Consider the following 22407-nt stretch of genomic DNA (forward strand, 5'->3'; position numbering starts at 1 on the left):
AATTACTTATTCTGATAATTTGTATTTGATTAATTTATTTTAAAAATACTTTTGATAAACATATTATGTTTAACTAATATTATTTTAAAAAGTTAAATCACAAATAAGAATAAGTATCTATGCACCTTTACTATTAAATTTATTTTATAGAAAGAAAATTAATATAATTATTATAAAAAACTTTAATGATATTTTACTTTTATTTATTGAAAAGTATATTTCAAATTTTCAATACATTATAATACATAAATAAATTAAATAGTGATATATTATTAACATGGAGATTTAGCTATAATAAAAGATATCAACCAAAAAAATATTTAAAACTATTTCACAAATTAAATCAGTACGATAAATTCACCATAATATAAGTAGAATTTGTTAGCTGCAAAGGTAAAACTATGAGTTATGCTAATAAATTAATAAGAGATATATAGTAAATATATATAAATGGTATGACATTGTTAACTTGAAAAAAATAATTCTTTGCTCCGCACAAAAACTGTTTCTGCTTCTATTTAAAAACAATTTTACACCTCATTTCTCAGAGAACAAAAAAGAAGAGAGTATTTTTTTCTTAAAAAAAAAAAAATGTTTTTGGCCTCCCAACCGCTTGCCTAAACAGACCAAGTAAAGGAAAGTTATGCATTTCTCTTTCAGCATCTATAGAATTGTTTATCCTCTGAACATGTCCCTTACAAATGAATTATCTTCTAGTACTATACAAAGATAGGGAAAAGGCAAGAGTTCTATTATATCTTCAGTTACAAAAAGGGTTGGCTGCTAAGTCACTCGAATAAGTAATACAACCATGACAAAGACTAATGTCATGACAAAGATCAAAAGCCACTGGAAGCATGTTGTCTTGAAACTTCGCGAATACACATCCATTGCTCTGGAAGTTGCATGCCCTGTGCTTGCCAGGCTATGCTCAACTGCTTTCTCAGTTGAATCAAGTATCTGCATCCACATTATATATGACAACAATGAGGACAATATTTACAAAGGGACTAGTAAAACCAGAGACTGAAGTAAAAAGTTTGTAACTAGACAAGATGAATCAGAAATCCAGTGAATCTGAACAAACTGAATACCACAGTTTTTTATTTCTTTTCCGCACTGAATTAGTATAGAATCTTCAAACATGTAGTAATATCAGAGATAGACTAATAAAATATTGTTGTGTCAGAAAAGATAGTTTAGGTTACCAATGGCCTCAATTGCCTCCCAACAGGAAAAATAGTTTAGATTGGAGACACAAAATTATTCTCAAAGCAAAAATTGTTAGAGTAAGTTCCCAAGTCCCAACAATTTAAGCAAAATGAAACGAAACAAAGACTTACTTTCTCGGTGTTTTTGATGGATTGATTCATCATGAGACTGCTCTCTTTGAGCTGCCGTGCCAAAACAACCATTTCATCAGTCAAATCCTCCTGAAGTTTCCTGCAAAAGATGAGAACGTCTGATAGTTTATCAAGTAGACTCTACCTAACTAATCTCACCCCTCTCTGAGAAAAATAAATATTGCATAAATAAGTGATTAGTTTCTGTGGTTACTTCTCTCCTACAATGAAAAAGACTGGACAAACATATGGTAGTGGCAAAGATGCACTATGGATCATGTAGTAGAACAGTTGGGAACATGCATCTAGTTGAGGCACATATACATACATCACTTCAGATGGAGGCCTAGGCTTCCTAAGAGCCCCAAACTCTCATCTTCAGTTTTCAAATATATGCTTCCAAACAACTCTCTATCCACATGTGTTAGTTGCAGAGATGATGTACAATTCCCTTACTTCTGTGCAGTGTCTCAGCTCAGTGATAAAAGTAGGCCTCACAAGTGTAGATAAGCAATTTTACTTGGATCATTACCAAGTAAATGTTTCAAAACAACCCTTTTACAAAATAGAGCCCTACTAGCGTCCTTGTAAAAAATGAAGGTTGCTTACACAATTCATTAGTTCATCTGCACTATTACAAGTCTAAATGTTTCATCTTACGCTAAAAAAACGAAGACAGCAAACAATTAGACTTCAGGGTTATGAACTCAAAGCATCTCTTATTTCTCTCCCTCCACAAATTCCATACAATATTGTAAGGGATGGTGTTTCGGATCTTCTTGGTGGCTTTTCCTATCTTTCTTACATACCAGCTGAGATATGCAAACTTAAACCTGTTTAGCATCCAAAAGAAGTTCAAAGACATATCCCACCTTTCCAAAGCAACTGCACAATGTAAGTACAAATGATTGGTATCTTTCATTTCTTGACCACAAAAATGACACCTGTCGCATATTGTAGATCCTCTCCTTCTGAAGTTTTCTTCTGTAAGGCGTGACTCATGAAGAACACCCAGCCAAAAGAATAAACTCAAAAGGGTACTTCACATTTTGTTCATTATTAGAGACTACTTAGGGGCCACCTAAAGGGGGTTGGATTGGGCAGGGTTGGGTATATACCTGTACCCGCATGGGTTGTGGAGGTCCACTGGGGGACCGTACCAGTAAAACACCAAATCAGCTCCAGTAATGAAGAACCGGACCAGCCCGGTTTGATGGCAACTTTTTTTTATAAAAAAAAAATCCGTTTCAATTTGACCGTTGGGCCCCCCAAACAGCTATGTTTGCAGTTTTTGCAATTTAAGCCTTTTTTTTGTTTTTTGTTTTAAAAAATAACCCCTCCCCTTAATTTGCCCTTTACAAAATCTATAAACCACCCCCACCCCATCCCTCACCCCCCTTTCATATTTTCCCACAACTCTCTCTCTCTAATCTTTCAACTTTCATCTCATTTCTCTTATATATCTCTTGAAGTGCTAGCAAGATTTAATAGTTTTCTTAATTATGAGTTTATTTTTAATTTGGTTTATTTGGTAATTCAATAGTAAAGAGCAAGTTGCACTTGTGCTACCGTCCGAGTCAAGTATTCAACTTATTGCAGCCCCTTAACACCCTTATCTAAGAGTCTCTTGACTTCCTCATGTAGTGTACCCAGTTTTCACTGTGATATACTCAACCTTTCCAGCATCCCTAACAAGATTGATTTTACTTCCCCAATCCAAGCAATGCAGTTTGAGTTTAAGGTCCCATCCTCCTTTCTTCCTACATGGTAACAATAGTGAAAACCTGAAGAAATTGTTTCCTTTAAGGGCATCTCCGACCCATAACACCAAACTTTACACCAAAACAAAATTTGGTGTAAAATTTCGTGTTGGGCTGGAGATGGACTATAAGAGTATGCCCCAGTCTAGGATTTTATCTTACCATCTCTAAAATTATTAAAACAGACCTTAATTTTGAGTTCTACAGATGAAGCCTTATCTATAGGAGGAAACAACAGCCTTTGTGCACCAATGTTCATCTGCTTACCATAATTTGCATTAACAACCTTCCCCACAAAGTTTCATCTTCTTGGTTCTATCTCCATAACCATTTACATAGCAAACATCTACACAGAACTCACACATTCACACACACACCCCTCTTCCTTTTTTTCAGTATTAAGACAACTTTTGTGTTGTGGTTGCCTTCCCACAAAATGTTCTTTCTTCTTTTGTCCAAATATTTCAAAACATTATCAGGCACAAGAAACAAAGACATAAAGTAGGGAGGAATGATGTCCAATCAACTGTTTATGAATTAATCAAATGATGTCTAATCAACAGTTTATGAGTTAATCTTCCCCATATTGACAAATTATTTTTCTTTTGAGTTGCTAACCTTTTTCAAACTTTTCCTATACTAGAAAAACTTCAATAGAATTATGCTCATCTCCTAAAGGGAGCCCTGAATGCATTGAATTCTCCTGCTTTTGCACCCAGATATATTTACAAGTATTAGCTTATTGCCTTATCATCCATACATCAGACGTTGCTTAGGTTTATATTCAAACCTGAAATAACTTTAAAAGCCAGGCGGCCATCTTAAGAAACATCATATGTTTTTCCTTGTTTCACACACTAACAGTGCACCATTGGCATAGAAACTATGTGAGTTATTATGTTATTGTCTTTTTATTTTCGAAAAGACAGATGTTAAGTTATTGTCCTCTGGACCTACCTTAAATCCACTTAAACATCATTTCTCCAATGCCTAGTCCAACATTCTATCAAGACATTTCAGTAACAGGAATAGGAAGAAGATCTGCCTGGGAGTCGAGACAAGAAAAATCAGCATAACTCCTATTTATTAATGTAGAAAACTTAACTGGAAAATGCAATAATTTACCAACTTCTCCTCTATTTCTATCAAAATCCATCTCTTTAAAGAGAAACCGACCACTTCACATGGTCATATGCTTTCTCTACATCTAATTTACAATGGATACCTATTTTTCATTGTCTCCTTCTTCAGTCCAACTTCTCATTAGCAACTAAGTTGCTCCTATTATCTGCCTCCGTTCACAAAAGCATATTGAAAATCGAACTACTTCTGTAAATATTAACTTCAACCTTTCAACTACCTTTGTAAGGATGTTATCCATAAAGATACACCCATAAAACTTTTTGAGTTTTTTTCGTTCTTACACTGTTCTGCTTATTATTATTTAACTAGCTTAACTACACCATAAGAGCACACATCTACTATCACTTCTAGTCACACATGGCAAGCTGTACCTTTTCAGGAACAGATACACATTGGGGAAGCCCTTGGTGGAACAGAAGTCAACAAGCAAAACTGTCTATAAATATTAATACAGAAAAGAAGTACAGATAGAGCACCTGTGCTTCTCAATATGTGTCCGTGCAGCATCATCCAGTTTAACTGCAGCTGATGATTGATCAGAAGCAATGGTATCTTGGGATTTCTCCTCATTGTTTGAATGGACCCTGTTTCACTCAAAGAACAACGGTCAAGAGAGATAAATATAAAATGACACATTGCAATGGCTATAAATGAAAAAAGACCCATGCAAGTACCCAAATCTTCTTCTCAATCCTTCAGAAGCAGAATTCACACTTCCTTCTGCTTTAGGAGTTCCACTGCTGGAAATCTCACCCTCAGGTTCCTTGGGTGTATGCACATCAGACTGGATGTGGTTGAAGATAATTTTGTTGTTAATCATACAATAGAAGCAAGCAATATTTTCAAAAAACAACTAGCATGTGTCTATAATAAGTTGATCTAATATAAGTTGAAAGGTGACTCCAGAAGAGAAGATTGAACCACGTTCAAAAACATCGAAAGGACAGAAGTATGACAACAAAAGTAACAGTAAGACCAGAGGAATAATGAAGTCTGAAATGCTGAGCATTATGGACTAAAGGCAAACAATGAGGCACTAAACTTTAAGGGCAGTCTACTGATAAAAACAAAAGCCAGCTCTTTCATATTCCATAAAAATCAGTAAATATACTGCAATATGATAGGTTTTCGTATAAGAAAGCAAGGTGAATCTGAATGGTAAATCACAGGAAATGAAACTAGCACGTGCATACCGTGGGCACAGCTAACTTGGCAGCAACAGCTTCAATGTTCTCAGCATATTCATTCACCTTGGCTTTTGAAATCCTATTTTGGGAGACAACATGAAAATGGAGCACACATCAGGAAGAAAGCATCTAGTGAATTTAAAAGAAATAGAGATCCAATAAGAACATACACCCTCAAGCAAAATGTTTCAAGCATTAAATCAATCTAAATTAGTTTTTTTTAATACAGGAAAAACTCACATGACTGGTTTATAAAAGTTTAAAATGTTCTCATACAGTAAAGAAAAAAATTGGAGTTGTTATAAGTATATTGCTGAAGTTCTAATCTAAACACATGAAGATAATAATTCCTTTTATGCCATCCCTGTCCATTGCACGGATAACAAATGCATCAAAAATGTAGAAAATAACTACTTCCACACATCACCAAACGGTCTGCACAGAGATTACTAATACTAGCATCATGACTTCCTCCTTAGAAGGAGACAAGATAGACTAGTCATACTGTCAGGATGCGATGTTTTTCATTATAGGCAGGATATTAGTCCACTGTATAAAAATATAACTAAAATATGTCCAATGAGGAGGAGGGTAAGCGGAGTTGAGATCAAAGGAGGGTGATTTTCCATCTAATCGACCATGATAAGAGGTTTCCAACTTATTGCTTATGAAATAGGTAAAGTGAAATGTCTAGGAAGCATACGTTTAAATTTAAATGACAATTCCAACCAAACGAACAGAAGGCAGGGACTTTATAAAGAACAGTCACATATGGAAACCAACAGTCTGGAAATTTTGTAGCAGCATGTTATTTTCTTCAAATTAACTAATTGAAAAAGAACAAAGTATACAGACCTTGGTAATCCATCAGGATTCCTCTCTTCAGCCAACTGCTCCAGTAGTTCCCTCAAAGTGGCAACATACTGTGAAAGATGTACCAAAAGGAAAAAGTAAATGCATATGCCCATTGAAAGAAAAATATCAGATGAAAAAAACTGTACAGTTCCCTACATAAGCATTTGCAATGCCATGATTTCTGAAAAGCTTTTCATAGAAACAACCTATACCGCAATTTGGCTGTGTGCACAGAAAATTATCAACTTTCACAAATAACAACTACGTCAGAGAACATACAGAAAAGGCAAAGATCAGCTTCCTGAAATAACTAGAGGCTCCACCAGAGACATCAAAAAAACAGTTGATGCATGATTGTTCAGAAGATTAGGGAAGACAAGGAGGTATTACTATGACTCTTTATCTCTCATCCTACATAACTAAAAATATTCAGTAGGTGGACGAGCCTTTCTGAGCCCTGTTCATCCTAGATATGGTGATATTGCAGTACTACTAATCTTAATCACCATGTCGAGATCAGAAAAATACTATTGCTCCAAGAAATATATTGACAGGTAAATGTGTTGAAGGCATGCAAGTGGGGTACAACACTGTACACAAAAGTATTGCAAAGCCAAAAGATGCATCCTTAAGAACGCAGGCCTTTAAGGATTAAAATCATCTAAACAAGAATATAATATCTTAATTAATATGTATCCAAAAAACCAGCACAATCGAATTAATGAGCTGATAAATTCACCATGTTTACGACAAGTCTCACATAATGCAAACCCAAGCAGGGAAGAATGAAAAGAAAAATAAGCAAACGCAACCATCAATTCTCTATAAAGAGTTGAACTTGAATGACCTGTGCATACATGTATAAGCTTTGCTTGATTTTGCTGTTGTGGTGCAGTTACAAGTAACCTCTTCAAGTTCACTTCGGTTTTGCTCATCCCCATGACACCCTCTAGGGTACTTTCTGTAAATAGCTGATCAAGAAAATCAAGCCTTTCTGAACCCGTTTGTAATCTAGCAGAACTGTACAAAAGTATGCAAATTTTCTACTCTTCACATCAGATTATGTTTCTTCTTTATTTTAGAATAATCATCTAGCTCTATCATGCACTTCTAGCATCTTCACACTATAAAATTACGAAATAATGAAGTGTACATAGTCTTAGTTTAAACGTTCATTTTTCCTACTTCAATTGCTTAATAATCACATATCCAAAATATTTGAAATTCAAAACAAACTAATAATTGAAGAAGATTAATGGAGTGATCAACTTCTCTACATAATGAATGCACCATAATCCAATCAAACAAAAAGGCCCACTTGAACTCATACTAAAACCAACTCACGAACTAGTCAATGTATAGGATCCAATCACACAGAGAAACAGAAACCTAAAGAAAAGGTTTATTTTTATAGAACCAGTAGGAATCTGGGTATCCAGTTAATTTGATGCAGATTTCATATCAACTTTCTCTTTTTCGTTAAGAGGGATTTGGATTTCCTAAAGGATTTTGTCCTTGTTCACTGCCAAATCCAAGTTTTTCAAGGAGAAAGAAATAGAAAAGAGAATGAGAACTTACAACTTTGTTTCTGAATCTGTATTAAACAACCTCTTTTCTAAAGCTTTGGTATGTAAAAGGTTCCTCGTGAAGTAGAAACACGTAAATGGATTTGACTACAAGCTAGGGAAACTATGTATGAACCCAAAGTCTTATCGAAGAACAACAACCAATTTTTAAAGATATTGTCTCTTTCTTCTTCTCCTCTTATCCTTCCCTTTTTTTTTGGGTAGAAAAACTAGTTTGTAGTACATCTGACAATATGACTGACACACAAAAAAACAAAAAGAAAAACCAGTATTTTTACGTACAACCAGTAAAGCGACAATATTTGGTAAGAAAAAACACTAAATCTACATTCAGTTCTTTTGCTTTATGTTTATCTGAAACTCGCAGGATCTAGTGCTCGTCTACTGCCAAAGACCAGAACAATTCAGCAGAGCCCAGAAAGCGTGGGTAGAGTTACCCAGTATCACGTACTGGGAGATAGCAGGTAGCCGATGAAAGCGAAAGCTGACAAGTACCACCATTATACTTAAAAAAGATCAGTATGTTCATCAGAGGCAATAGCTTCTATGATCAGATGAAAGGTTTCATTTCTTTTTTTCATCATAGGCAACAACAAAACAGTTCTTGCATAATCTTTTTGGTTATCAAAAAAAGAAATGTTCTTTCATCTATTTACATAATAATGCATTGTGTGCTTGATTCAGTGGAAACTCATTAGTAGAGTAATTAACATATAATGACCTGCATAAAATAAGCTCTTTTCTCCATGATCTCTAAAATTAGTAAGTTATACCACCGTAAGAAATATGTATTCACCTAAACAGGAATATCCACTAAAAGTCTAGTCCTTAAATCACTGTACAAGGATGAAGGATATACGAACCTTAATTATCATTACAAAAAAAAAAATGAATTGGGAATTTGGGATTAGGGCTTTTACATTTTCTTCTCTTGAGTATGATGTAAAGATACTTACAGAGGATCGCCGGTAGCCTGGGTCTAGCCGGAACCGGACTACCGAGCGGCTGGGTAGGGTCTCGCCGGAGCTGGACTCGGGGTTTATTGCAGGAAAGGCAAAAAGGAAAGAATGCAGAAAGGGAAAGAAAAATCGGAAATGCTTACTTCAAATTACTCTCTTTTTTTTTTTCTTCTCAAACTTGAAAATAAGATGAAACAAAATAAAAACACATTTCCACATAATTTTGAGAAGAAAAAAAAGAAACATTTTCATATTTCTTGTTACTTAAAAGGATAATATGATAATATGTAACTTGTTGAAGTTGTTGGATCATAGATGATTAATTTTTTTTTATTATTATTATTTTCATTCGATTTTCAATATCCACATTAGAGCTTGACTAATTAAGTTCGCGTTGTGTAGGCTATAATTTAGGGAAGGGCTTCCTATCAATAATTTTTTTCATACCCAGGATTTGAATCAAGAAAAAAACAAAAAAAAATTTATGAATCCAAACTCATTTATTCAAAGAAATAACTATGAGATCTACCCTAAAAAAATGATATATTTTTATAAATTTTATTCACTTGATTAAAGCTTATATATCCCAAGACATTTTATCCATAATCCAAAAGAAAATTATAGCTTTCATAATAAATGACAATAATATACTATAAGTTGAAAAATGATGAAAAAAATATTTCCTAACAGTAGGAAAAACAAAATGAAAGATAGAAATATCATTAAGTTTATTATAAATTGAAAAACTGAACCAAATCCATTTATTTAACTATCTTAGTAAGGAGTCGCCAATGCCTTCTTACTAAGTTCTTAATGATTTTTTCTTTTGATTTTCCACTCGAAGTGATGCTCCGAACAAAATTTTTTCCATATTTATTTGATGTTATCACATGCTGACCATAAGTAACTCCTATAGTAACTATCAATAAGTTTTGACTACCTTAGGGAGAACAAAAGGCTGAGTCCAGTATGCTTGGATTCTAAATAGCACTGATTGAACTAGTTGAGTTCTGCTAGCATAGGAATGTTTCTTTGAAGTCTATGAGGAGATTTTGGCTAATCATTTTCTGAATCAGAGGTTGCCACTGGATGTATTTGTGGTTAGATAACAACAAATATAACAATAAAATAAAATTTAAGTAATAATAATAAAAAGCATTGCACTAAGAATAACAATCCAATGCATACCAACGAGAGTTGTGATAGACTTGCAAGGACTGGATACGAAAACACATTTGTTAGAGAGCGCTTTTATCTTCCTGGGAGACTTTCAAGCACAAATGCAGATTTAGTCGGGCCACGGTGTAGGTACCAAACACCAATTGGACAACCAAAAAGAAAAAACAAGACCCCCAATGTGGGACTTTACGGCGCGAGTCCAGATTTATGTGCTCCAGTGAAATACCGGACACCGAGTGAAAAACCAAAAAAAAACAATACAATACAATACGACAGGTAACAACCATCCAAACAAGCTGTCTCAATTAGTATTACACCTGATTCCTGATATACATGTTTATACACTAAAGCACAAGGCATTATAGGGAATACACTTTACATAAGTATGTTCAAATGGACAAACATTTCATATATATGGAGGTTCATCCAGAAGTATGTTTATCATCCATACCCCTTTAAAATCCAACTTCCAAAGGGACATTAATTCCCAAAACACTGTCACAAGAAAAATAAATACGAATTTTTTCGTTAAAAAAAAGATCTAAAAATATATAATAATTACAAACCTACATATCTACATGGATGCAGAGCAGAGAAACTAACACTTCGCTCATATTTGTACAAAGAAACCCAAAGTTTTAGTAGACTTCCACATTCCATTGTTCTGCCTTCTTCAACTGCTTTTTGTAATCTGCCCAGTTAATACCTTTCAAAAACATAGGTAAGAATGTTAAGCTTTGACTAATATGTATAGTGGATCAAGACATGTATATCGGATTTAAGTTATATACATTGACGGCTTGACTGTAGTAGGTAGTACTTACTCTACCTTACAGTTTAACTCGACACAGTGCACAAAAGTCGAATTCTTTTACATATGTATGTATGGAATAATGAGATATTTGAACTTATGTTACCATCTCTTTCAGCAAGTGAAGTCATAATGTCATCGATTCCCTGCTCCATGCCTTTGAGTCCACACATGTACACAAATGTGTTGTCTTTCTTGAGTAATGTCCATAGTTCTTCAGCATATTCAGCCATTCTGGTCTGGATGTACATCTTTTCGCCTTTCTCGTTAGTCTGCTCCCTACTCACAGCAAAGTCTAGTCTGAAGTTTTCCGGGGCCTTCTCCTTCATTTTCTCGAATTCCTGCAACAGGTTATAAATCTTAGTCCTGCATTGTAACATAGTACTAAATTTTGTATCCAAGAAGCATTGAAGACTCAAATTACCTCCTTGTAAATAAGTGAGCTGCTTGTCGGTACGCCCAAGAAAAGCCAAGCTAAACCATTGAACTGCATAAAACCAAAACCATGTCATTCGAGGAGGTAATGAATAAAGTGAGAAGAAACTATCAGTCATATAACTATCGTGAAACTCGAAGCTGCATAGTTCAAAGCTTTGGATTAATGGAGATTGAATTCTCTCAAAAGTGTCAAAACTATTCATCTTTGACACATACATCACATATGTTAGATTCACCATTACATTCATCTGATCAATTCCACTTCTGTCCTCATTTTGACATGAAAAGATAAAATACTAATGATTTCTGGTTTACCTTGTAATCCTCATGCTTCTCAAAGAACATTTTCCACAAGAATCCACGGAAAGGAGCAATTCCAGTTCCAGTGGCTAGCTGCAAGATGAAAAGATCAAAGTATAACAATTAACAACTATGCTTAGTCATATTGAAGGGGAGCACACAGAAATGCCTAATAGTGATAACAAAGGAGCTAGCACGGACCATTATAACTGTCGCGTTGGGATCCTTTGGCATGAGCATTTCTTTTCCAACAGGTCCAGTAATCTTAACTTCAGCTCCAGGTTTCAAGTCACCTGAATATTAACATTCCAAAGTAGGTGCAGGGCTCTAAGCATATATTCTTATATTCATTAAGAAATGTTCAGGCCAAGTACATGAGAAAAGATGAAATGCACGAGCTAATAGCTAACATTAATGTTTATAGGTTTAGGGAGTCCTTGATTCTTACATAAGAAGTTCGAGCAGACTCCTTTAACTATTTCCCCTTTGTCATTTGTGTAGACAAGCCTTTTGACACACAGAGATACCTGAATGAAACCTCTAGTTAATTCAAATACTAGAAGAAGGATAATAGCTAACTAACCAACCTATGTTAGTGAATTTCAAATAGGGCACCCTTCACTAAGAAGAACGTCGATTCTACAAGATAATGTATGTATACAAATAGGTCAACACCACTCTTTACAGGACAAATTATAGCAATAGGCCAACACATCTTACAGAAAATAATGTTTACATCACTGCATCATGTAGTGTTTTGGATAAAATTTGAAGGAATAGGAAGTTTAATAGCTTACGGTTTTGGAGTCTCCAAAGTCACCAAGGGCACTGCTAGCAATGGAGTACAATCTGAGTTTGTGGGGCTTCCCATTACTGTCAACACCATTAGGAATCACTCCGATAGATTGGCCTTCTCTGTATGGGATCTCTCCTGATCAACCCCAACACAAAAACCTCAAATGATCATTTTACAAAGAGTTTAACTTCTATACACTAGCTGTATAAAATAATCTTTATGCCACCAAGTTACAATTACATGAAGTGTCAAAAATACTCATACTGTCATTACATATAAGTTAAGTTCATTTAACAAATTCACTAAAATCAAATGAACTACTCCCTCCATTTTAATTGTTTGTCTTACTTCCTTTTTTAGTTCGTTTAAGAATGTCTCTTTCCTTATTTGACAACTCTTTATTTTCAACTTTCAAATACCACAAGATTAAAAGACGGACATTTTGGTACATTCTACACATGTTTAGTTTAAGACCAGAAGATTCAAAAGTCTTCTACTTTCGTAAACTCTATGTCAAGTCAAAGCCAGACAAACAAGTTCCATACCCTCAGTGGAAAAGACCATGTGCCAAGTTTCTCCAGGGGCATCATCTCCAGTGATCTTAGTGTTGAGAAGGCATCTGCCAATATAAGGATCCTTTGGCCTGAACTTGTTTACAACTACACCTTCATCCTGTTTCTTCGATACCTTCGCAACCTTTGCAGGTACTTCTGTTGTGAGTTGAGCTCTAATGGGAAACACTTTTCCACCAGCTGATACATTTCTGTTGCATAAAGGAACCTGTTCAAACAAATATAACTTGTGTACACTCAGAGTGTAGCTTTTTTTAATTATTATTTTACACTATGAAGTATAAGTCATTAGAAAAGTAAATAAAATGTACTAAGTGAATTGCTTAGTAATCTTTTACAACATCTTAAATGAAAATTCTTTTATACTGTCAATGGATATAAGTTAATTCTGTGATGATCTCCAAGAAAAAAGGAAAATGAATCGAAATTTACCTTGTTGAAAGTAATATTTTCAGGGGAGATGAAGATGGTTTTGATGGAAAGAGAAGTTGAATTCGAGGATGGTAGAGAGAGTGAAGCACTTAATGCAGCAGCCATATTGGTTATGATGCTGAGAAATAGTAGAAGAAATTGAGAGTGGTGAACAAAAGAATTTTTTTTGGGGGGGTTGGGTTAGGGGGGGAGTGAGGTTGTTAAGAAGAAAATTAGGAGAAAGGTAAAGAACTAGGAGCTTTCTGGAGAGATGAGTTCATTTAGAATTAAATGTGTGGAGGAGATTGGAAGATCAAGATGTGAGGATAAGGAAAAATGCACAATTTAGGCCTAAGGTCTTTTGACAAAATTTAAAATAGTGTAATTTGAAGTGGAGAAACAACACAAAAGTTATCTTCATGTGATCTATAAATCACGTGTTTGAGTTATTCAAGCAATCATGATTGTATATCACACTCTTCAGGGTGCGGTCCTTCCCTGGATCTTACTAACACATAATGTTTTGTGCACCAGACTTTCTTTAGAAAAAAAATTAGGCAAAAAAATAAATACAACTTGATTTATAAATGTTCAGTATAATTTACAAACTAGAGATCCTTACGAGAATGTATTACTTTTTTGTAATAAAATTTACATATTTAAAAATTATGTTTAAAAGTAATATGAGTGTAATTGTTAATAATTCAAAATATTTTTAAAACAGTAGTTGTCAAAGAAAAATTTCTTTGATGTCATAGATAGTCACATAATGAGAATTTTAATTTTGATAGGCTATTATATGCACATGATTAGTGGCATACTAAGCAAATTATTCCAGTAGGCCAAAAAAAATTTACATTTTGTTATTGTAGTGTTATGAAGTTTGGTACATCTACAAATATTGGTTTGGTTATTACCTTTCTGAAGTACCGGTAAAATATTGCAATATGTTTGAGAAGTGTTTCAAGAGAAATAAGGGATTTTTACTCATAAATGTTCAACTTTATTTCAAGTGAGATTTATGTTCATATACAATTTTAAGTCTTGTTTGAGTATAAGATGTTGATAAAATGCTCCCTGGCACATTTAGTAAGCTTCAAGTCTTACCAATACAAGAAGGGGTGACTCAGTGCATTAAGCTCCCACTATATATGTGTGGCGTCTGAGGAAGTGCCAGACCATTGGGTCTATTTCTGCAGACATACATTGTATGTTTCCAATGACTCGAACATTGTCGAAAGACTACTTACTCTTTCTTGTCAAAATTGGTTAAAGGACTATTCTAATAAATAAAAAAAAGAGAGGGCGAAAATGCCCTTGAGCAGAATGAAAGAAAAAACTAGAAAGCCAATGAAAATGATTATTCATATATTGCAAGAGTAACAGATACTGTGCCTTTTCCTACATAGAATATCCCTGAAGTCTTTTTTACACAAGCTTTGATGCAATCAATGGAATCCCCTGGATCCTCTGGACTGGTAGAGTTCCAGCCTGCTTTTGGATTCATGCAACATTGTCTCCGTCTTTTCATCTCGGTTCAAGTGTGCCTGCTTTGATGCCCATTTGAGCACTGAAAGCACCTCGGCTTCAGCAAGATCTTCGCTATTAGGGACGTGCAATGCAATGTCGCATAGCAGAAGCAATGCAGAAAACTGAACTACTTTTTCACCAAAGCAAACAAGTTGAACCAAATGTCCTGCACCTCCAGCGCTTATTATTGCCTTGCAATGATTCAGGTGAAGGTAGTTCTCATTGCAAGAAAATTTCTTGAGGGAAATGGCTGCTTCATTTGAAATCTCTGGTTCTCGTTGATCGAGCAGCGTTACTAATGGGCTAATCATCCTCGTCTCTGTAGCTCGAAAAGTCGTGGCCAAATTCCCAATTGATCGAATGCATGGAACAAGCAGGTTCAAATCTTCTTTCTCAATGATTCTCAACAGTTGATCAACAACAGCTTTGCAAGCAGGTGAATTAGGCTTGAACACTGACTTTCTCAAATCAGGATCTTTCTCCGCTACAGCTGTGATTTCCATTACTGCCATCGCCGAATGATACTGAACATCTTCATCCCCTTTCTCCAAGAGTACTGCAAAGCAAAGCAGTGCTCTTGAATCAGTAATGCTATGGCAAATAGTTGAATTTCCCTTTGCCAGTTTCCATAAAGCTCTTGCAGCCATTGCCTTCATATAAGCCTTGGTATTAGGGTCCTCCGATTCTCGCCCTTTATTACTGACCCCTGTAGCATAATGACTCTGCTGATGATATGTCTGGTTTGCATCATTGACCGGAATCTTCTGAGACGCTTGCATAGCCGTGGTGGCAGTAACCACAGTGTGCATCTGAGTAGGTTTCTTATTTCCTAAAGGATGTGGAATGTGGCTCTTATCATCATCCTCATTCACCTTGTGCACACTACTCACATTACTAGCTGAAAGAACAGCATCAATCGACGTGGATTTGCTAACAATAGCATACTTGCTATGCTCCTGAACCGTCTCAAACGCGAGATGGCTAACAAGTAATCTGATTATGTTATTCTGATGAAAAACATCTTGACATTCGGGGTAATGTGCAGCAAGTTCAGAAACTGCCCAAGCCACCTCTGCTTGAACTTTCATTAGACCTTCTTTGAGGATTTTCACAAAAACTAGACACACCCCAGCATTCACCATGTGTTGGACACTTCCAGGGTCACATCCTAGTAATCCAATTGCCTTTGCAGCATTCTCCTGACCCTCCAATTTCCCTTCCTTCAACAATTTCAACAATGGTCCTACACCACCTTCTTCAATGATCAATTTTCTGTTCCGATCATTATCTCTAGCCAATGAGACCAACGATGCAGCAGCATCAGATCGATCATTAACCGAACCAGTACACAAAATGGCTATATGCTCCCAAATAAAACACAATATAGGCTCATTAGTAACAATAGGAGGAAGTCCTAAGTACCTATCAGCACCCTCTTCAGCTGAGGCAGAGACGCGGAGTAGCCACGACACATTACTAATAGAATTCTCTACCTGTGAAGACAAGTTACGGAAATCTGCAGAAGGTATGATGGTAAATACGCGCTTCACTAGTCCCTGAGTGCAGCATTTGGTAACAATAGACATAGCTCTTTCCAAAGTTTGTTCAGTATCATCAATAATTCGGCTCATGGGTCGTTGATAGAGCTCGTTGCTGGCTCGTGCTGCTTGACGAAGCAGCACAATCAGCTTCTCAGTCTTGGACTTTAGCTCAGCACATTCTTGACTGAATAAAACAGCCTCATCAGCTGCCTGGATCACCTGATCAGCTAATTGAATTGGATTTGCCAAGATTTGCTTAACTAAATCCGCCATCAACACTATACTAGAATACTTGTTTTATTACAAAGGGGATTCAACAATTTATAAAAAAAGAACTTACTTTTGCCTTATTTAGAGCAAATTGAATTCTGTTGCATTCATTCAATATATGATCTGTTCAAGATGAGGAACTTTTGCTCTTCTTTGGCAGAATTGCTAGATCAAAAATTCAAAAATGAAGTTTTTATTTAGCCAACTCAAGAATCTTGCCGACAAAAACCAAGAAATGATGAGAAATCAATGACTAAAAAACTTTAAAACTTTTGAGAAAGTGAGTAATTGATGTAACTTTTGCTTTGTCGTACGTACTACTATAGTCTATATCAAATGAAAAGGGAAATGAAGATTGTAAGGGATAGAAATAAAGAAAGACTTTTTGACTTGGGTTTTGCAAGACTAATAAATAATAGTACTAAAAAAAGTAGATGAACTTCTATTGGACGTTTGGCTATGGAAGAGTTAAAGTTTTTGGTGACTTGACTTAAAAAAGTGATTCTTATCATGATAAAACTTAAAAAGATATTTTTTTCGTCCCATTTTATTTTATGTGATATCATTGGATTTGATACAAAATTTAAGAAAAAAATATATATAGTATAAAACAATTTTTTTATATATATGTAATTATAAATCATTTCATTAAAGATAAAATGAGGTTTTTAAAGTTAAATTGTTTCTAATTATAGTGGGTGACACTCTTTTGCAACATACTAGAAAAAAGACTGTGTCACATAAAATGAAACGAAGAATCAATTGGTTTTACTAGGGTTAACCTTGTCTTTTTGACGAAAGAAAGGACAAGAAGAAGAATCTTAGCTAGCGTTTGGCCATGAATTTCCAAATATTCTTGGAAAATATTATTTGGGTGAAAATTTGGGTGAAATTTTACCATGTGTTTGACCATAGTATTTGGGAAATATATTTCACTTTTTAGAAAAATATGATTTATACCCATAAGTTTTAAAAACTATCAAAACTAATCATAAGTTTGTATTACAAGTCAATTGGATCTTCGTTGCAACAAATAACAAGTAGTGTCCATGCCACTAGAGCAATGTGGTAGTTTGGAGTGAGTGCAACAAGCATCATTTCATACATCGTGAAGTAGACAAAACACATGACTTTGTTAACCTGAGCCGATTGTTCATCATTTCATCAACAACCATATCATCACTTTCATTCACTGAATATTTCATCACTACTTTGGTGTTCGCGTAAAAAATTATGTAATACAACGCAAACAACTACAATAGAGAGTGTTTTTGTAAAAGATAAAAGTTTGGTGTAAAATTTCAATTTTCAAAAGATTCCAAATAATGAGATTGGTCCCAAATACTAGAAAAAACTAGTATTTGGGATATTTGTCAAAAATATTTGCCAAATAATAACAAATTATATAGACAAACACTATTTACCAAATTTTCTCAAATATTATTTGAAAAATCTATGGCCAAACGGGCCATTAGTATACAAGGACTAAGGAGCAGAAAGTCAGAGGACTATTTCGTTCCTTACGTCCTCTTGGGTATGGCCCCACGCTACAAGACAAAAGGTGAGGAACATATATTTTACCACTCCCTTGCGAGGATCCCTTTACGCTCCGATGAAAAATATATAAAAGCCCGTTGGATTGACTTAAAAAAGTAGGTTTTAAGTAATAAATAAAAAGTAAGAGGAGCCCTACTTTTGATTTTTAACTTAGAGTTTGTTTGACAATATTGTTGGGAGCCTAGAAGCACTTAGTTTGAGAATTTTTTATTTTTTTTTAAATTAGGTGTTTGGCAAACTTGTAAAACTACTTTTAGATGAAAGCAGAAGTAGAAGCAATTTTTCTGTAGTTGGTGAGAAGCTAAAAAAAAAAATCTTCTTTAAAAAAGCAGAAGTAGAAAATTATTTTTTTTAAGACTAAAATATCCCTTTCATTTATATATTTTTACCAATATATCTATTATTAATTAATTAACATATCTCACATGTCTCGGTAAGTTTCATTTGATAATTTTATTTTTATTTTTATATAAAAAAATATTTTTTTTTACGCTTATGTATTATTATTTTATTTATTATTTTGCAGAATTAGAAAAAAAAAAGGTAACAACAATATTTTTGCAAGATTAGAAAAAAGAAAAAACAACAATAAAAGATTTCAACCCTCCAAAAATGTATAATATTGATTGAAAATTTGAATATGAATATTTAAATTTAATTTAGTTTTTTGTTATAAATGTTTAAACTAGTTTCTCACTATAAAATAATCTTAATATTAAAAGCACATAATACTTTTCCTTTATGGTAATTTGACTCTCAAAAGCATTTTTTAGAAAAATTAGTCAAACACAATTTACTAATAAAAACCCCTTATCAAATGAATTAGCCAAACACAAATTGTTTTTTTTTTAAAAAAGCACTTTTCTAAAAAATTATTTTTAAAAAGTGCTTCTGAAAATAAGTAGTTTTTAGCATAAATGCTAAACACACTCTTATTTTAAGTCATTTTTAACTTATTTCAAAATATATTTTTAATTTTGTCAAACATTTTCTAACTTTATTTTAAGTCATTTTTGACTTATTTTAAGTTATTTTTATATTTGCCAAGCAATTTTAGAAGTTAAAAACTGACTTAAAAGTAAGTTTGACCAACTTATAAACCAATTCAAACACCCTCTTAGTCACTTTGATCAATTTAAATTTAAAAAAATTATATTTTTTTAAAAAAGTTATATTTAATTTTTTTTTGAAAAGTCTCTCTTACTTCTGTTTTTTTTGTTCAAACTATCCTGTCTTTTCTCATTAATGTTGTGTTAGGCAAGCGAGATGTTCAAGATAGGTAGGTACAAACAGTAGTTTATACAAATATTATCATGATGGAAAAATGTTCAGCAATCGTAAAGACAACTAATGCACATCTCGTTGCGAGTTACAACTTATAAGGTATGAAAGGGCAAATTCAGGATTTGAAACGATGGGTGCACCATCAATGATTAATATACGTTAGTTAAAATATGTTATTTAATTTGTATGATAATTTTATTAAACATAACTAACGTATAAATATGAATTAAATGACCTAATTAAATAAAATTTGCTTTGTTGATTGATGATTTTAAATTTCACTTTACACCATGAGGTCGCAAGTTCAAAACTAGTCATCCCCTTATTCACGAAAAGTAGTAAATGGGATACAAACCCAAATCTCTCACCTCAGAGTATGCAACGTCTAAACCAGCTCAACCAAATGATTTTAGTCTTTGAGTGCCTAATAAAATTTATATTTATCTCTCTCTATATATATATATATAAAATATTTTCCGATGTTAACAGGTACATGTGTACTCGAAAACATATGTGGTTCCACCTATATATACATCCATTTTACTAGAGAGAGATTTGGTCATACTCTTTCGTTTATTTTACTTGTTCGGTATTAACTTGACACACCACTTAAAAAGCAATAAATAGAATAATAATTTTACTAAATCACTCTTTGAATGCAGTAAAGGAATAATAAACTCAATGCTTTAAAAAAAATAACTATCTATTTTTAGTAGTAAACAAGTAAAAATGAGATGGAGGGAGTACCAACATCTGGGCCTATATTAAAGTCACTTAGAAGAGTATATACCTTTTGTAAAAAAATAATAATTAAAATTGGTAGTGTATATAATTTCATTACCAATGTAGTTTAACCATATAGCAACTTATTTATTTACTAGTGTACTTGACGATCTCGTCAAAGTATCAAAATAATGTAATGTTATATTATGTATAAATTTATATGAATGAAATTTTTTACATAAATAATAACTGTGTTAACATAAAAATGGATATATAAAAATATTAAGAACAAAGTGAAATGAATTAATATTTTTTATCCCAATTACTTCACTTTTTAAAGCTCCAAATAATTGAATTCAGAAAAATAATTGTCTGATATGGACTAATAAAACAAAATATCTTGTAATAACGTTTACTCCCACTATTCCATATTAACTAATATTTGAGGTGTTTTCTATTGGTGAAAATAATTTAATTTTTTAAAATTCTAGATGTACGTTTATATTTTTTTTCTTCATATTTTTTCATTCATTTATTTAAGTTTTATATTTTCTAGGAAATAAATTACACTAATTATGAAGTCATATTTATAATTATATAAAGGGCAATGTGAAAACTATAGTTTAAATTATGTCTTTGAATATTATTCTTAATATGTGTGCGTTTCTCAAAATTTACTTATCAATTATTTTCTAATTTAATTTCCTTTTTTACTTGTATTTTTGATAAATCCTAGAATGCGTTTAGAACTTGTGTTCTATCATTATGATAATTTCACGAATAAGGTTATAAAGACTATATCAATTTTGTGTCTTGTTTTGATCAATATGAACATATTATATTGTTTAGAAGCATAGAGTCCTAGTTGTATTTTAGAAAAGTAAATCCTAAGTGTTTCTATTTCAGTTTGGATTATGGATTAATTATTTTGTTTATCATTCCTATTCATATTTAGATAAGTGAAACTTGTCATATTTATAATTTAAAATCTAGATTAAATTAATTGAACAAGCCTCCTAATCATAGTTAGAGAACAAATTAGGAAAACACTCACCAACTTTGGTAAGTTTCCACTAGTTTTGACTCCTCATTTGTATCATCAAGTTAATTATACTTTATGATTTCTTGTTGATATAATTTAGATTTTATTTAAAAATTTAATCAATAAAAAAAAATCCTTAATAAAGACAAATACACAAAAATAACTCGAGATAATCTCTAAAAATGTAGTATTAAAATAATATTTTAGATCATATATTCTAAATTAATTTTAACACATACCATTATATATATTATTTTTATTGTAATCTTGTAAACTACCTCTGAAGAAAAAAAATCTAAAGTATTTTTTATTTAGTAAAAAGATAAGTATTTTCCAATAACACAACTTAAGCCAAAAATGAAAATAAAATGGACAGGAAAGAAGATATTGTATAATAGTAATTGTAAAAAATTTAGGATATTTTCTGTTTTCCAAAAAATAAAGTTGGTCTCCTCTTTTTTTCTTAATTATTTTGCTTCATTTTTTGGTCAGATATAATTTTTTTAAAAAACAACGAAGGATATTCTTAACTTTAGATTAGGAAATGATACTAGTGTAGAGGTAAAACATATATCATAATCAGAAAAAGGTCAAAAATACCCTTGAACTATTAGAAGTGACAACAACCATGATAGCTACAACACTAAAATGAATTCATACTTTAACCAATTGGCAACTTTCTCGAAATAGTTATTTTATAGTGTAAAATTAGAATAATACTTATCAAAATATGATATAAATAATCATGATATTACCATAAATACTTTATAGTACCCTAACAACTAATTTTAGTAACTTAAAACTACCAAACAAAATCAAATTTCAACTTCTACTAGGATTAGGCTAAATGAAACACCTATAAATACGTTACTCTACGATTAGGTTTCTAATATGCAAAAAAAAAAAAACTTATTACTTCTAACTACTTTTTTATTTTCTCATACAAGTGATCTTATTATTAGCTTTAAAAAAAATGGCAATATATGTCCCTACTACCAATAATTGGCACTATGTCCATTTTCCCGTTATTGGATATGTCACTAATGTTCATCGTGTTCGACCCCCCATTATTGGATACGTATCTAATGTTCATGATCATGTTCACTTCTTAGTTAGACAT

At 32.9% G+C, this 22407-nt stretch overlaps 3 protein-coding genes across 8 annotated transcripts; all 3 read right to left on the reverse strand.

Annotated features, from left to right (window-relative positions):
* Window positions 1–638: 638 nt before the first annotated feature.
* LOC125849335 (uncharacterized) lies at window positions 639–8988 on the reverse strand. Of its 3 annotated transcripts, none has more exons than XM_049529407.1 (8): window positions 8831–8988; window positions 7146–7308; window positions 6289–6356; window positions 5440–5512; window positions 4921–5030; window positions 4723–4830; window positions 1344–1443; window positions 639–960 (listed from the first exon to the last, which is right to left on the reverse strand). In XM_049529407.1, exons 2-8 carry the CDS (start codon window positions 7227–7229, stop codon window positions 784–786), a joined length of 720 nt encoding a protein of 239 aa, XP_049385364.1. In that variant the 5' UTR covers window positions 7230–7308; window positions 8831–8988; the 3' UTR covers window positions 639–783. The 3 variants fall into 3 exon arrangements, with proteins under 3 accessions (XP_049385364.1, XP_049385363.1, XP_049385365.1); XM_049529406.1 differs by having other exon boundaries at window positions 7146–7259; window positions 8831–8978; XM_049529408.1 differs by having other exon boundaries at window positions 7136–7259; window positions 8831–8973.
* A 1295-nt stretch (window positions 8989–10283) lies between these two features.
* Window positions 10284–13569, reverse strand: LOC125849326 (ferredoxin--NADP reductase, leaf-type isozyme, chloroplastic-like). 4 transcript variants are annotated; one of them, XR_007444602.1, is made up of 10 exons: window positions 13362–13569; window positions 12903–13137; window positions 12359–12492; window positions 12010–12088; window positions 11763–11854; window positions 11577–11654; window positions 11248–11310; window positions 10930–11164; window positions 10591–10718; window positions 10284–10507 (listed from the first exon to the last, which is right to left on the reverse strand). XR_007444602.1 is itself a non-coding variant. In XM_049529396.1 (10 exons), exons 1-9 carry the CDS (start codon window positions 13464–13466, stop codon window positions 10651–10653), a joined length of 1089 nt encoding a protein of 362 aa, XP_049385353.1. In that variant the 5' UTR covers window positions 13467–13569; the 3' UTR covers window positions 10284–10507; window positions 10616–10650. The 4 variants fall into 4 exon arrangements, 3 of the variants coding, with proteins under 3 accessions (XP_049385353.1, XP_049385352.1, XP_049385354.1); XM_049529396.1 differs by having other exon boundaries at window positions 10616–10718; XM_049529395.1 differs by lacking the exon at window positions 10284–10507 and having other exon boundaries at window positions 10518–10718; window positions 13362–13568.
* A 1098-nt stretch (window positions 13570–14667) lies between these two features.
* Window positions 14668–16940, reverse strand: LOC125849307 (uncharacterized). Its single transcript, XM_049529370.1, has one exon. It carries the CDS (start codon window positions 16682–16684, stop codon window positions 14789–14791), a length of 1896 nt encoding a protein of 631 aa, XP_049385327.1. The 5' UTR covers window positions 16685–16940; the 3' UTR covers window positions 14668–14788.
* Between the last annotated feature and the right edge of the window lie 5467 nt (window positions 16941–22407).

Source organism: Solanum stenotomum, chromosome 12 (genome assembly GCF_019186545.1).
Source record: "Solanum stenotomum isolate F172 chromosome 12, ASM1918654v1, whole genome shotgun sequence".
In the NCBI taxonomy this organism is placed as follows: Eukaryota; Viridiplantae; Streptophyta; class Magnoliopsida; order Solanales; family Solanaceae; genus Solanum; species Solanum stenotomum.

Coding starts and splice junctions, on each gene's coding strand:
- LOC125849335 (XM_049529407.1), bottom strand. CDS start 7,229: ATGGGGATGAGCAAAACCGAAGTGAACTTGAAGAGGTTACTTGTAACT. Junction 5,031..5,439: donor CCAAGTTAGCTGTGCCCACG/GTATGCACGTGC, acceptor AACCACATCCAG/TCTGATGTGCATACACCCAA. Junction 961..1,343: donor CCATCAAAAACACCGAGAAA/GTAAGTCTTTGT, acceptor ATGTGGATGCAG/ATACTTGATTCAACTGAGAA.
- LOC125849326 (XM_049529396.1), bottom strand. CDS start 13,466: ATGGCTGCTGCATTAAGTGCTTCACTCTCTCTACCATCCTCGAATTCA. Junction 11,655..11,762: donor CCAACGCGACAGTTATAATG/GTCCGTGCTAGC, acceptor TTCATCTTGCAG/CTAGCCACTGGAACTGGAAT. Junction 10,719..10,929: donor TTCACTTGCTGAAAGAGATG/GTAACATAAGTT, acceptor TGTTTTTGAAAG/GTATTAACTGGGCAGATTAC.
- LOC125849307 (XM_049529370.1), bottom strand. CDS start 16,684: ATGGCGGATTTAGTTAAGCAAATCTTGGCAAATCCAATTCAATTAGCT.